At 40.5% G+C, this 14,964-nt stretch overlaps 1 protein-coding gene and 1 long non-coding RNA gene across 2 annotated transcripts in view; one reads left to right on the top strand and one right to left on the bottom strand.

Annotated features, from left to right (window-relative positions):
- Positions 1-473: 473 nt before the first annotated feature.
- On the bottom strand, positions 474-10,364 carry INSL6 (insulin like 6). The gene is made up of 2 exons (XM_002923671.4): positions 9,836-10,364; positions 474-1,388 (listed from the first exon to the last, which is right to left on the bottom strand). The coding sequence occupies exons 1-2, from the start codon at positions 10,113-10,115 to the stop codon at positions 1,030-1,032; spliced, it is 639 nt and encodes a 212-aa protein (XP_002923717.1). The 5' UTR covers positions 10,116-10,364; the 3' UTR covers positions 474-1,029.
- Positions 10,280-14,964, top strand: part of LOC117796941 — an 81,372-nt gene continuing 76,687 nt past the window's right edge. The window contains exon 1 of the long non-coding RNA XR_004621693.1: positions 10,280-10,356. This is a non-coding gene — a long non-coding RNA (uncharacterized LOC117796941). The remainder of the gene's footprint in view (positions 10,357-14,964) is intronic.

Here is a 14,964-nt window from a genome sequence, read left to right as displayed (position 1 = left end):
CCAAATAGGAATAAAAGTTTTAATTGTAAAGAACATTACAGTACATATTTGAGAAAGAAACTAGAGAAAGATTTCAAATGATGCTTACCTCCTAATCCATGGTGGAAAGTAAGAATTCCTCTTTGAATTCTTTGGAATAAGTTTTTCTCTAATTTGTACCATTAAAAATATTTCACATGTGGACAGAAAGTGGAAAAATACACCAAGAACTTAGTGTTATAACATCATATTGAGTTGAAATATGCAGGCACATAAGTTGTAGGATTTTGACAGTATCCCATAGGACTATTACCAATGGTTCTCGACCTTTAACCGACTTCAGAATGAGCTGGAGGGCCTGTAACAACGCAGATCACTGCGCCCCACACCCAGGATTTCTGATTCAGCAAGTCTGGGTGGACTTGAGAACTGCATTTCTAACAAGTTCCCAGGTGCTGCTGACACTGCTAGCTAGGTCAGCACTCTATTCTGACCAAGCCAAAACAGAGTATCACATTATATCAGCACCTTCAAAGCAGTGGATCTTGGAGAGATTTTGCAAGTTAGAGACATTCACTGAACTCTCTTTAAGTCCTCAGTAGAAACAGAAGATTTCTGACCGGTTACTAAAATAAAACTCAAGGAATTAAAAGAATACTTACTATTAGAGTATAAGGGCTCCTACTAGGAGTGGTAGCTGGTTAGCTATTGTTAAGATGGTGGGACAGACTCACTGGCATACTGGGGTGAGCTTAATAGTCACCGGGCATCAGTCTGTATGTCATAGAGATGGAATGCAGAACATACCATAATCCATTTAAATGCAGCCTGAGAGAGTTTCAAGCACCTCCAGTAACATCTTCAAATATAAAATATATGAAAAATTGGGGTTAACAAAATTACCAAAGATTGTTACTGTAAAGTATTGCTAAGTACCTGCAAATACTTTTAGATGGTGTTCACAGCAAAGAACCTACAAGGACAATTACCAAAAATAAAGTAAAATAAATATATTAAGCTTTTATTAAGTTAGTATAATTCCTATGATGGTTAGTAGATCTCAGTCACAAATGATGGTACTTGTTTTTGTAAGTTTTTATATTCAACATATGGAAAACATGCGATGCTGAGTTCTTCTATTGTACATCCTTTAAGACAACACTTTTCTGAGTATCCTCTGCGTTTTCTTTGGGGATGATTCCCCCAAAACACATTGCGTAAGGTTTTAATTTTGTTTGTATCTTTCTTCTGAAATTCTGAAATTTCATGAATATACTGATTGGTATCTTTTGATGAGGAAAATTCTCTTGTCTTATCAGGCGGCAAGTTGGCCCTTATATATCTATACTCAGGCAGTGATGACATCTCCAAACTGTTTATCACTTCTTCCTCAGAGGCAGAAGTAGAGACTGTTGAGAGACAAGAAAAAAATCCTACTTTATTAAAATCTTCCTTTAGATGAAAAGTTAATCATAATACTAGAATACTGAAGTCCACTAATTATTTTTTTTAAGATTTATTTATTTATTTGAGAGAGAGAGAGCATGAGCATACCAGCGTGGGGAGGGGCAGAGGGAGAGGGAGAGAATCTCAAGCAGACTCCGTGCTGAACGTGGAGCCTGATGCGGGGCTTGATCTCACAACGATGAGATCATGACCAGAGCAGAAACCAAGAGTTGGAAGCTCAACCGATTGTGCCACCCAGGGGCCCCTAAAGTATGCTAATTGTTAAAAAACAAGTAATCACATTTTGAATAATAAAATTGTTTTTCAAAAGTAATGTATATATCTTAACTAAAATGGTTTTAAGTAGTGTTTTCCTATAAAAAAGCTTAAAAATTTTTGTACATTTTTTATGCAAAGACATTTTTTATTGAGATATCATTCATGTGTCATAAAATTCAGTATTTTAAAGCATACAATTCAGTGTTTTTTAGTATATTCACAAGGTTATGCAACCATCACCACTATCTAATTCCAGAACATTGGTGTCAGCCCCAAGAGAAGCCCCATACCCATGAACAGTCATTCCTGTTTCCCTCTTCCTCCAGCCTCGGGCAACCACTGATCTACTTTTCATTTCTAAGTATTTGCCTATTTTGGAAATGAAATCATACCACACACGTGGCCATTTATATCTGATTTCTTTCAAGTATCCATGTTGTAGCATGTATCAGCATTTTATTCCTTTTATGACTGAATAGTTTTCCATTGTATGGATATATCACATTTTGTTGATACATTTATCAGTTGATGGACATTTGGGTTGTTTCTACCTTTTGGCTATTATGAATAGTGCTGCTGTGAATATTCACATACAAGTTTTTGTGTGAAAATATGTCTGCAATTTTCTTGGGTATAAATCTAGTAGTAGAACTGCCAGATCTTAAGGTAAATTTGTTTAATTTTCTGAGAAACCATTTGCCACAGTGACTACATCATTTTATAGTCCCACCGTTGATATATTAGGATTTGAGTTGCTCCACACCCTCATTAACACCTGAGTTTTCCATTTTTGATTATGGCCATCCTAGTGGATGGGAGGTGATATCCCACTGTGGTTCTGATTTGCATTTACCTACTGACAAATGATGTTGAGCATCTTTTTGTGTGCTTATTGTATATCCTCTTTGTAGAAATGTCTATTCAAATCCTTTGCCCATCTTCTACTTGGGTTACAGTAGTCCCCCCTTATTGGCAGTTTCTCTTTCCCTGGTGTCTGTTACCTGCAGTCAACTCTGGTCTGGAAGCAGATGATCCCCCTTCTAACAGAACATCAGACGGTCAGCAGTAGCCTAATGCTATGTCATAATGACTGTTATTAACCTCACTTCATCTCAGCACATAGGCATTTTATTATTTCACATCACCACAAGAAGGGTGAGGACAGATAACATATTTTGAGAGACAGAGAACACATTCATGTAACTTTTATTAGTGTATTATTATAATTGTTATATTTTATTATTGTTGATACCTTACTGTGCCTTATTTATAAATTAACCTTTATTGTAGGTATGCATGTGCAGGAAAAAAACAACATATGCAAGGTTTGGTACTATCCCTGGTTTCAGGTATCCACCAGGGGTCTTGAAGTATATACCCTGCAGATAAGGGGGAACTACTGTATTTGTCTTTTTATGCACATTTCATAACCATTTTGTTTGTTGTTGAATTATGAAGAGTTGAAGAAGTGGTGATATGCTCAGTGAACTGACTGCTATTATACTGCTCTTAACTTATTCAGTATTACTGGAAAGAAAATAAATTCAGAAGGTAATTACTTGGAGGCTTTTTGGATTTCCGTCATTGCCCTTGCCTATCTACTGTCCCTTCTAGGAGGATACATTTGCCTGTAACCACTGCTATAGAGCCAGCCCTTAGACAGCCATGCTCTGAACCATAAGACCACCCTACAGCCACAGTTGAACCGTGACTACAGGTTGTTAGTACCTGACCCCAAAGAAATCAATGTACTATGCTGGCCAGCAATCCATGCCATGTGAAAACATGAGTTGGCCCAATCAATGTCCTCTCTCTGAAGTTAGAACTAAGAAGTAGTGAGAAGCAGAACTGAAAGGGTACAATGAAGCTTGTCATGACAAGCTAAAGTCATAAAGAAACATATATTGGAGGAGAAAAGATTCAGAGAGGGAGAGAAAAAGAGAGAAGGTGGTTTTTAAAGCTGATGTGATTGCTCAGGCTTTCCAGAGACTTTCAAAGTTCTTTCCTAGATCTTGTTTCTATAATAGCTATCTCCCCCACCATTTTTTCTCGAAGTTATTTAGGTCCCTGTACTTTGTAGTTAGAGTCCTTTTAGAACACTGTTTACTAATTTTGTATTTAAAATGTGTAAGCTGAATTGTGGAACATTAACACTTTAGGATAGATATTAAAGATACTGAATACTAAGTCATGTAAGACAGATATAAATATGTGATGAATTAAGATGTGTCATAATTAACAGAGTACACGGAAGGGAAAAAGTAAATTAGATTGTGCAGGCAAATTGAAAAAAGAGCTTCCTGTTGGGATGTGCCATGTTCTGTTACTCAAAGGGTAAAAAAAAGACAATAAAAAGGAAACTTTTACATGAATGAAGGCAGCTAAAGACCAATAAATGAAAACTATATGTCAAATTGGGGAGGTAGAGAGAAACAAGCTCTACTCACCAGAAAACAGGAAAGGTTAAACATGAGTATTCAGATCTATGAATTTGAAAAAGAACAACAGAGAGGACCCATAGTAGTAAGAAGGTAAGAAATCAGTGAAATACAGAACCAAAACACTATAAATGTTTAGAAACACAAAACTTGGTTCTTTAAAAGGATTAATAAAATAAATACAACCCTAGCCAGACTAGTCAAGAAAGAAGAGGTGAAAATGAACAACAAAAAAGAACAAATAAAACTGAGTATTTAAAATAAATGAATATTTGAATGTTATATATTTAAAAATCAAGATGAAATGGATGAATCCTTAGAAAAATACAAGATGCCTTTATTGGCACAGAAAATTTAAAAAGACAGACATAGATGATTTTAGAGGTAGGGTCTACCTGCTTTTCAAGAACAGTAAGTTCTAATCAGGTTGTTCTAATACAGGTTGTTCCAAGAAAAGAGGAAAAGAGCAAAAGCTGCCCAGCATATTTTATGAACCTAGTATATTCTTTATTCCAAAACTAGGTAAGAACAATATGATTTAAAAAAAAACACTCATGTGAGCCCATTTACTTATAAATGTTTATTTGGAAGTCGTAAAAAATATATTAGTTAACTGAATCCATAAACATATTTTACAAATTATTAAGAAAGTGTTTATTCCAAAAATGCAAAGATAGGTCAAGATCCCCAAATCTATCAGTCCAATTTACCACATGACTAGATTCCCATACTCTCAGTCTGGTTTGCTTTCTACTTTATAAGAATATGAAAGCAATCATAAGAGAACTTGCATTTGGGCCCTTCACTATTTTTTTTTATTCTTTTAACATCTGTACCCGTACATTCTGCCTTCCTACCTATTTACATAGGTGAACTATTCACTCTAAAGCCAGTTCCTCCATTTAGGGACCATATCTCTTCTCCTCTTGCCAACTCCAGGGCATCACTCCAGCAATGCTCCTCTATACCCTTCATCATCAACTCTTCACTCGTATAAGCAAAAAAAATGTTATTTCTCCCACTTAAAAAAAGCCAAAACCACTTCTCTTGGCCCTGTTTACCTTGCCAGTTACCATCCTGCTTGTTTCCTCCCTTCTGTGGCAAAACTCCTTGACTGTTTTCTAGTACTGATTAATTCATCTTCTCTCCTTCTGCCTTGAACCCTCTCTAATCAGGCTTATGTTCCATCGTTGCCCCAAAACTTCTCTTTTCAAGGTCACAAATGATCTCTATATTACTAAACTGAACAACCAATTCTCATCTTATCTGACTCATCAGAAACATTCCTTCTTGATACACTTTCTTAACTTCGTATCTAGGACACCACATTCTTCCCACCTGTCTATTTGTTCCTTTTCTATCTCCTTTGCAAATACTTCCTCCAACTGTTTAATGTTGATGTCTCCCAGGGACAGTCCTTGGCACTCTTCTCTATGTATACTTCTCTCGGTGATCTCATCCAGTCTATGGCTCCGACAATCATCTATACACCTACGACTCCTAAATTCCTATCTTTAAGTGAGATTATTTCCATAACCCAGATTCATATATATCCTTCTTCCTACTCATCGTCTCCAATTCAGTGTCTCAAACTCAACATGTTCAAAACTCCATCCGAGTTTATCAGACCTCAGTTGATAGAAACCCTATCCTTCCAGAGGTTTAAAGCAAAAACTTTGGGATCACATTAAAAAAATATATTAGAATCATTTTTGAGTTCTCTTTTTTCTCATATTTCACATAAATCTGTCGAAATATATCTGGAATAAAACAATTTCCACTACCTCCACTGCTCCCGTCTCATCCGGCTGCTATCACCTCTACTACCGCACCCCCAGAGCAAGCTTCTGCTGCTGCTCTTGCCTCCCTATAGCTTGTCCTCAATGCAGTAGCCAGAGCGATGCCTTTAAAATGTCAATTAATGTCACTCCTCGGCTCCACGCACGTGTGCTATCTTGGTCTCTGTCTCTCTCTAAAAAATAAATAAATCTTTGAAAAATACCATTTATGTATATTTTTAAAAATCATGCACAGGAAAAAATGCACAATCTGCCAAAAAACAAAAAATAAAAACACATAATAAACACTTCGGAATTGTTGCCTATGAGAGGAGAACAGGAGTAGAAAAAGGAGATATGTGAAGACTAATCATATTTTTTTAAGATATTATTTATGTGAGAGAGAGAACAAGCAGGGGGAGGGGCAGAGGGAGAGGGAAAAGCAGACTCCCCACTGAGCAGGGAGCCCAAGGTGGGACTCGAGCCCAGGACCCTGAGTTCATGACTTGAGCCGAAGGCAGATGCTTAACTGAGCCACCCAGCGGCCCCAAGACTAATCATCTTCTAACACACTGTGTAATGTACTTATGTTTACTGTCTATCTTCACTATTCTGTAAGCTTCAGGAGGGCAGAAGTCTTCACTGCTACCTGAGTAAAACTCTTCACTCTTATACTCCAAGCACCAAGAAAAATACCCAGCATGTGATAGGCATTCAAATTTTGCTGAATTAGTATATAAAGAAAGGGGTCCTGCATAGCCCATTTGTGATAACGATATCTAAAAAACAAGAATAGATGTGTACGGGAATATGACCGATCCAACTGGAATAGGGGTTATGGATTATGAAAAGCTGGTGATGAAGCATTAATGATTTCACCTGGCACTAAGAGCTAGGAAGCACCATACTCAGCCAGAATTTAGAAATATAATGGGGTAGGTCTTGGAGACATGGCCCATATCCTTAAGGATCCACTATCAAGAAGCACACAATTTCAGATTCAAGTTATATATGAGTAGTTCTGAAAAACATTTTAAAATATCAGTGCACTAAATTATCTTTTCCTGTGTCAGACTCAAATAGATTAAAATTGTTGATAATTGACTTGATCTAACATAGAAATGTATCTTGCTAGTACAAGCTAATAAAAGTTAACTTTTCAGCCACATTCAAATGAAAAAGAAATGGCATAATTATATATTCTATATTGAGAACACGTACCTCTTCTCTATGACTTCTAATTATTCACTGGAAATTAACAGGATATATTTAATGTTATCTTTCCCTATAGGTCAATAATTTTTTAATAAATTTAATTTTTTTAAAGATTTTATTTGAGAGAGAGGAGAGAGTGAGTACAAGTGGGGTAGGAGGTGCAGAGGAGAGGCAGACTGTCGCTGAGCAGGGAGGCTGAGGCAGGATCCATCCCAGTTCCCTGAGATCATGACCTGAGCCAAAGGCAGACACCTAACCAAATAACCCACCCAGGTGCCACTAGGTCAATAATTTTTAAAAATTTACCACAAATACATAAATCCATTTTTCATTCTTCCACACATTTTAAAACAACTATGGCTTTATGGCCACATGACATTTCCACTTTAGAAAACTGTCCTTTATATAGTTGCCACAGTAACATGTTTCATTGGTATGACAATTTCTAGAATGCTGTAAGATACATTTTTATTTCCTACAAATCTTGTTTCACTGCAGCTCTCTCCTCATTGAATTAATGACACTTATTTCTCCAGGGAAGTGTGAATAACACCTAAAGCAAAGCAGTCATTAATCAGCTCTGAGTTTCAGTATATGTGCTACTGAAGCAAGCACAGCTTTGAGTTTTAAAGTTGGTTCTTAAAAAAATTAATAGTCTCCAGAGCAGGCTTTGTTGAGAAAATGGATTCTAGGCTCTTTTTAAATAACAAACTCAAGCTTGGATGTCTGAATGTAAAATTTTGACTACGGTATAGGTAGTGAGGGCAGCATCAGGTCTCTCTGGGAACTTGCAAAAACGTAGACACTCAGGGCCCCACCCACTGAATCACAACCTGTACATTAACAGTATTCCCCAGTGAATCACATGCACATTAAAGTGTGAGAATCACTGAAATAAAGTAAAGTGGATGACTGGGGGGAGACACTTCTTCCATTATCAGAGCAAAATAAAGTAAGTTTATATGTAGGTAGGTTTGTTGGTAGAAAATGATCAAGAATCAGTCTGATGGTTTCTATTCTTTGTCTTTCAAAGTTTTCATTCCCTTAGCAGCAATAGGAAGAATGGAATAAGTTCCATTCATTCATTGGTTCATTTAGTAAGTTAAAATGAGTGCCTATAATGTGGGAGGCAATTTTAGTTTGTCTCAGTCATCTACATCAGGTGTTTTTTGGTATGATAGTCCACTCCTTTCCTTAATTTCAGAAATCTTGCCTTTTGCAAAATTTGTCCAAATCAAATTAAATTAATTGAATGACTTTAAAATACAATAATTTCAATGACACTATGCTATGGACAGCCTATAGAAAGTGCATTTTCTTTTAAAATGACAAACCACGTTGGTACTAAAATGTAAATATATAGTTAGAAGGTAACAATGAATCTGAAACAGGAATCTTCTTCCTAAAGACTGCTTAAAAGCATTAAGTATACATTCAATGTATATTAAGCAATACTGTATTCTAGGCCTTCTGCAAGGCATTTTAGATAAAAACATGCATGAAATAGAGGCGCCTGGGTGGCTCAGTCGTTAGGCGTCTGCCTTCGGCTCAGGGCGTGATCCCAGTGTTCTGGGATCCCACCCCGCATCGGGCTCCTCCGCTGGGAGCCTGCTTTCTTCCTCTCCCACTCCCCCTGCTTGTGTTCCCTTTCTCGCTGGCCTCTCTCTGTCAAATAACTAAATAAAAAATCTTTAAAAAAATGCATGAAATAATCCCTATAATATGGTCTGGTATACAGGACTGGCCTTAAGGGAGAGACTTGTGCGCAGTCACACAGACCCAACGCTGAGGGGGACCTTGCATTTTCTTTAATGCTCTATTGTCAGTCTTGAAATTCTCAAAAATTTTATCTTGTAAGTGAAGTGTTAAGTACATGAATTTTTAAGTGAAATCTGATGGGAGAATAGACCATGTGTGTGAGCAGAGGAGATAACACACAAAGAAAGGAGGGGGAGGAAGCTTTATATTTTAGTACCTTTATTGGCCCTTTCCTGCTTTTGAACAAGGGGCCCTGCATTTTTGTTCCGCACTGGGTTGGGCCAATTATGTGGCTGGTCCTGATGATGGTCAAATAGATCTATGTGTTAGATGTTGTGGTAGACGGAGAATGGAGTGAGTAGCTATGAAGGGGTCAGTGGTGACTTCACAGGAAAAATGAATCCTCAGAGGCTCCGAAGGACAAAGTGGGGTTTGTCAAGTAACAAGTGAACTCAGGGGCGCCTGGGTGGCTCAGATGGTTAAGCGTCTGCCTTCTGCTCAGGTCATGATCCCAGGGTCCTGGGATCCAGCCCTACATTCCTCTCCCTGCTCAGCGGGGAGTCTGTTTCTCCTCCCACTCCTTGGGTCCTGCTCCCCCTGGTCAAGCGCTCTCTTCCTGTCTCTCTCTCTGAAATAAATAAAATCTTTAAAACAAAGAACAGCAACAAAAACAAGTGTACTCCAGAAAGGGAAAGCTAAGGAAGAAGCCGCATTCTTACATAAATGTATACATTTATATGTGTACAATTATTTCATCTAGGTTTTTTTTAAAACTTCATTGAGGTTTTGCCTATCCGCGATATATCGGCTTATAAAAATTCTTATTTATCTGTGTACTAGGCACAAATTCCATTTCCTGGGGAAACTCACCACCTGGCAGAGCAGATTGGGGTGAAAGAAAGTACAAGGATGAGCAAACGTGCCTTCGGTTTATGCTTTTACCTGGGTTAGTGCCTCTCGCCCAAGCCGGGAAAGTGGTTTGGGAGCTTTCCCACCGGTCTGGGATGAAGGTTTCAATCTTGTTGTCCTGGGGAAACAGCGGTGGCATGGGGGTTTCCTCTTCGAAGTAGCTCCAGTTGACATTGCCACAGAGTTTTATTATTTCCTTCAGGAGGTGCCTGCCGCACAGCCTCCTAGCTCTGCTGATTTCGCTCAGCTCACGGGAGAACCGAAATAATAGGAGCCCCAGCGACAGCAGACACACGCAGAGGAGCCGCGGCATCCCTGGGCCCCCGCCGCCAGGTCCGCCGCGCGCGGTCTAACTGTCGCGGGTCCCGCTCCTCCCAGCACCTGCCCCTCCCAGCACCTGCCCCTTCCCGCCAGGTCCGAGCTGCGCACGCGCGCCTGGCCGTCTGGCGAGCGCGTGCGGACCTCGCGAGAACGCCCAGGCGCGAGGCGGGAGGCGTGAGGTGCGAGATGGCCGGGAGCTGGCTTCTTGCGCTCCCCCGGGTCCTCAGAGCATGGTAGGTAGCGGGCTCCAGTTCTTGAAATCCTTGATTCGTTTTCTCTGCCCTCGCCTCTAAGGAGGCCTATCCGAGACCTGTGGGGCCCCCGTTAACCGGTAAAATCAGAAAACGTGTTGCTCTTCATAGCGGAGTGCATTTCCCGCCCTTTTGCCTGGTTGGTAATGGGGCGTCGCTTCCTCAGACACACCTTCTTTCATTTACCCCCTGGTGCACATCGCGGGAGGTTCGTTCAAGTTTATTGGTGCGTGTGTTTGATAACCTCTTCCCGCAAGTCCCCAAGCGCCCTGCAGGCACAGCCGGGCCGGGTGTTTGAGTCCCGGGGCAGCTCCGGGCCCCGCGCGCCGTCGGCATCGGAGGGGCTGGAGCCTGGACGCGCTGGAAGGCTCTGGAAGGTGCGCGTCTCAGTCCGATTCAGAGCGCGCTCAGGAGATGCCCGCGCGCTCCTCGGCGAGAAATGGCCCTGAGCCTCGATCTCTGGACCCGGAGCAGTAGCTGGGATGCTGACCTGCTACGGTCGGCGATAGAGGAGACAGGACTGTCTGTAACTAGCTTGTGACAGGGACCCCGCGGGTTTGCCTCTTAAGAATCGCAGTATTTTGCTAAACCAGGAGGGAAGGGAGGGGGAAGTGCGCGCGGTGGGGACGGGTCGCTTGGTCGTTTTAGAGATCTGATTGGTGCGTTGGCTCGGGAGGACGCACTAGTGGCCACCAGGGGGCAGTCGGGGGCCGCTCGGGGAGGAGGCGTGATTCCCCGCGGGGGCGGGGGTGCCCGAGCCCGGTAGACGCCCGCGCGCGTCCCTGTGGTGTCGTGGTGTCGCGTCCCTGTGGTGTCGTGGTGTCTGCCGTCCGCCTCCGGGTCTTCGTCTCCGTGGTCCGTTTCCCCAGCGTTAGCCTGCTGCCCAGTGGCACCCAGGAGCGCCGTTCAGTTAGCTGGACTTGGAGTTTTTCAAAGGCCAACATGATTTGATTAGAACAATGGCATTACCTTCCTTAAAACACAGCCATTGTCCAAATTGTGGTGCGCTGTGAGCTCTAGCCAGAGCTCCACCAGGGGAGCCCTGTGAGAACGGAAAAAATTCCTTAAGTGGAGAGGAAGACTTGAAACACTTCTGCTGACCTCTAGTGAGGGAGGCAAGCACTTGAATTGAGGGGACCACTCAGGCTCCCGTGGTAGGTGTCTTGGTGGGGAGCCATTGAAAACTATGGGGACTGAATGCTTTGGTGCTAAGACCCTGGTTTCAAACACAGCATAATGGGGGAGCTCTGTTAGAATAGTGTCTGACGCTAGATTCCCAAACCAGTGACAGAATTGGATTTGTATTGGTTTGTTAAAACTAAAGAAGAGGGGCTCCCGGCTGGGTGACTCTTGAACTCAGGGTCGTGAGTTCAAGCCCCACGTTGGGCGTGGAGCGTACTTCAAAACAAAACAAAACAAAACAAAGTCTAAAGAAGCTGGGTATTTCTTGCACAGCAAAAACTGTGCTTGCAAATTTGTACCTGTTAACACAAGGACACATATTCTTTTAGGAATAAGAAAGGTATGGCTTATATCTCACACAGGCAGGTAAAGGGGTTATGTTTTGGGGGCACTTTTCCATCTATAATGGAGGAAAAGGTAGGCTAGGAAAAGTGTGTGTGGAAGATGAGAGTAACTGAGTCATTGGATGGTGGTGAAAGACCTCAGTGTCGTCAGTTCAATGTGACAAGAGAACTAGCAGGGTGGGGAGGTGACCTTGGAGCAAATGGAGTTCTAGAATTGACAATGAGCAGTGTGCTGGGGTACAAATAAGATGAATGGAAGTGGTAAAATCAGGAAGAAAGGTTCCATGGTGAAAGTGTAGCTCTTGAAAAATGTTGACTTTCTCCCTGAAGAGTTGCATTCTATCAGCCTCTGCTTCCTCAATGAGAAAAAGCTCTTTAAGGTGGCCTCAGGGAGTACATGATGACCCTCAGAGGCTTGGTTGTGATTAGACACGTCTCAGGATTTGGGATACAGGAATTGGTGTCTTCATCTCTTGTAATTCTGACTAAAACTAAGATGATACCATGCTGATTTACCATTCTAACAGATGTTCATATCATTTCACAGGTTATTTTGTGTACGTAAATGTTCTGTAAATTCTAAAATGGTGAGCCTGAATGTGTTCCTTTACCAGTCTAGCTCTTTTCTAAGATAAAACATTAAGTTTCTTATTCAGTTATCTAATTGACTATCCATTTGTGTTGCTTAAAAATACTTATTTGAATCTCCTAGAAACATGAAAGTACTCTAACTTGAAAAATAATTGCATTTATTTGCGCCCCCAAATCCAAATGTATTTGGTAATGAACCTGACTGTTTTCAAACATGATTTCAATAAGACAAAGTCACTTGGGGTCAAATAGAAAACTGCAAGGTTTGTGGTTTAATGTTAACATAGCCTACATTGGCAAGATCAATTAAAACTTTTTATTACTTTTGTATGTACCTTGTGTTAGGTGTGTATAAAATGAGTTATGTTGGTGAAATAATTAAGCTTTTTATAATCACTAGGAAGTTAATAAGGTTAAAATACAATTGGTGCAATGATAGCATTAATTTAAAAAAAACAAAGATTCTTTAGCGTTAAAGGGTTGATTTTTGAGAGGAAACATTGTAGAGAGATTATGTACTATTACAGAGCAAATGAAGAATGTAAACACTAATAATGATTTCTCATGTTTTAGTAATCAGTCATGATTGATTTGGACATTGATAAATGCATCGTGGAGAATATATATGAAGATAGGTGAAAAAATCAACAATTACTCTATATTGTGCATATTTTCAGAAAACTTTTGTTACAACCTTTTTTTTTTTTTTACAACATAATTATATTGATAACTGCCTTCTCCTTTTGTTGGGAAAGCAGTACCTCCCTCAAAGATGACTGCTTGTCAGTGTTGTCTTCAGCTCTGGTGGCAAATTAGGAATATTTTGTGACATCATTTTAAGGTTCCTGTATGTTGGCTAATGGAAGGTGACAAGATTTTCTTTTAAGTTTAAAAAGACAGGTGGGAGGTGTGAAAAAACATGTCAAGGAGAATCAGGAAAATTATAAAATTTTGTGTAGGCCAAATGTAAACAGTTGCCTCAAGATAATTAAACTTGTAACAGAATCAACAAGCGTCCTAATATCTAAACAGCTTACTTATAGTTGGGCAGTGTGACCTAGTACAGTATTACCAAGGTTCTCTTGCCTCTGACTAATCCTAGGACTGTGCTATAGCTTGCACAGTGATACTCTCGACTCCCCTGACACTATTTTGATAGATTACTACTTCCATCTGCATGTGTTGTGTGGGGCTGAGCCCAGGCAGCCAGTGAAGTCTTGAGCCAGGCCCTGTAGGCTGCCCTTCACATTGGTGGGCAGCAGCCAACAGGAGGTGCAGACCAGCAGGGGCAGGAGCTCTTACTCGTAGCAGCTCTTCCTAGATGTTGGAGAACCTCTTATGGTGTTTCTCACACATAATCATCATGATATCTAGGAATTCGATGTCACGTATTCACCTTTTTGTTTACGCACTAGGCCATGCTCTCTCTAAAGACTTGCCTCAGCAGCAGGTGAGATCAAAACAGGCCCAGCATCCTGGACTTGGTCTCTCCAGCCTTTCTCTAGGGACTGCAGCTGCTGTTGCCTACTGCCTTCATCTGTGTCCCTATCCTGGGTTTCAGAATACTCTCCCTTCCTGGCTCCAGGTCCCTTTTATAGCACTTGGCTTAACATTCAGGTCTTGAGTCACGGGTCCCAGCTCCATCCCTTTCCCCAACAGCTTGCAAAAACTTTGCTTTCTCAACACTTTCACCCTCTGCACCCCCTTCTAGCATCCCCTTTCTCTTTGTGCTCTCAGTATTCTTCTACTCCTTGCTTGTTTTAAAATTTGAATTTACCTCTTCTTCTTCCCTCCTCTACAAATATTTTTATGCTTACTTAAATATTTTTGGTTTTTAATGTCATCTTATTTAAATATATGTTATGGTTATTATAGAAAATATAGTTAAAAAATAAAATTGGGGGCACCTGTGTGTCTCAGTCGGTTATGCATCTACCTTTGGCTCAGGTCATGATCTCAAGGTCCTGGGACCAAGCCCTGCATTGTGCTCTCTGCTCAGTGGGGAGCCTGCTTCTCCCTCTCCCTCTGCATCTCCCCCTGCTTGTGCTCTCTCTCTCTCTGCCTCTTTCTTTTTTTTTTTTTAAGAGAGTATATGCTTTATTAATAATATATATAATTAAAGAAGTAAGATCAAATGAGAACATAATACTTTATTTTAAAATTTAACTATTTTAACAGTTAAAAAGGCAAGAAAGACTTTATTCAAAACTACTGCAGTAGGGTAAAGAGACTGAACTCAACTCCCCTGAAACAAAAAGCAGGAGGATTTGTAAATACTGGGGTAAGCGAATGGGAAATACTTGCAGGACGTGGGGTAGAGGAAGAGGGGAGTCTGATCAAAGTGATTGGGCCATCTGTCAGAACGTATACTTTATTATTATTGTTATTTATTTATTTATTTATTTTTTATAATGATTTTTTATTATATTATGTTAATCACCATACAGTACATCCCCGGATTCCGATGTAAAGT

This window comes from Ailuropoda melanoleuca, chromosome 17 (genome assembly GCF_002007445.2).
Source record: "Ailuropoda melanoleuca isolate Jingjing chromosome 17, ASM200744v2, whole genome shotgun sequence".
Classification (NCBI taxonomy): Eukaryota; Metazoa; Chordata; class Mammalia; order Carnivora; family Ursidae; genus Ailuropoda; species Ailuropoda melanoleuca.
This window is presented reverse-complemented; position numbering and strand designations above follow the sequence as displayed.

Excerpts from the sequence above, each read along its gene's own strand:
- INSL6 (XM_002923671.4), bottom strand. The coding sequence starts at position 10,115 with ATGCCGCGGCTCCTCTGCGTGTGTCTGCTGTCGCTGGGGCTCCTATTA. Across the intron at positions 1,389-9,835 it reads GGCGAGAGGCACTAACCCAG|TCTCTACTTCTGCCTCTGAG; the intron begins GTAAAAGCATAA and ends GTCTCTCAACAG.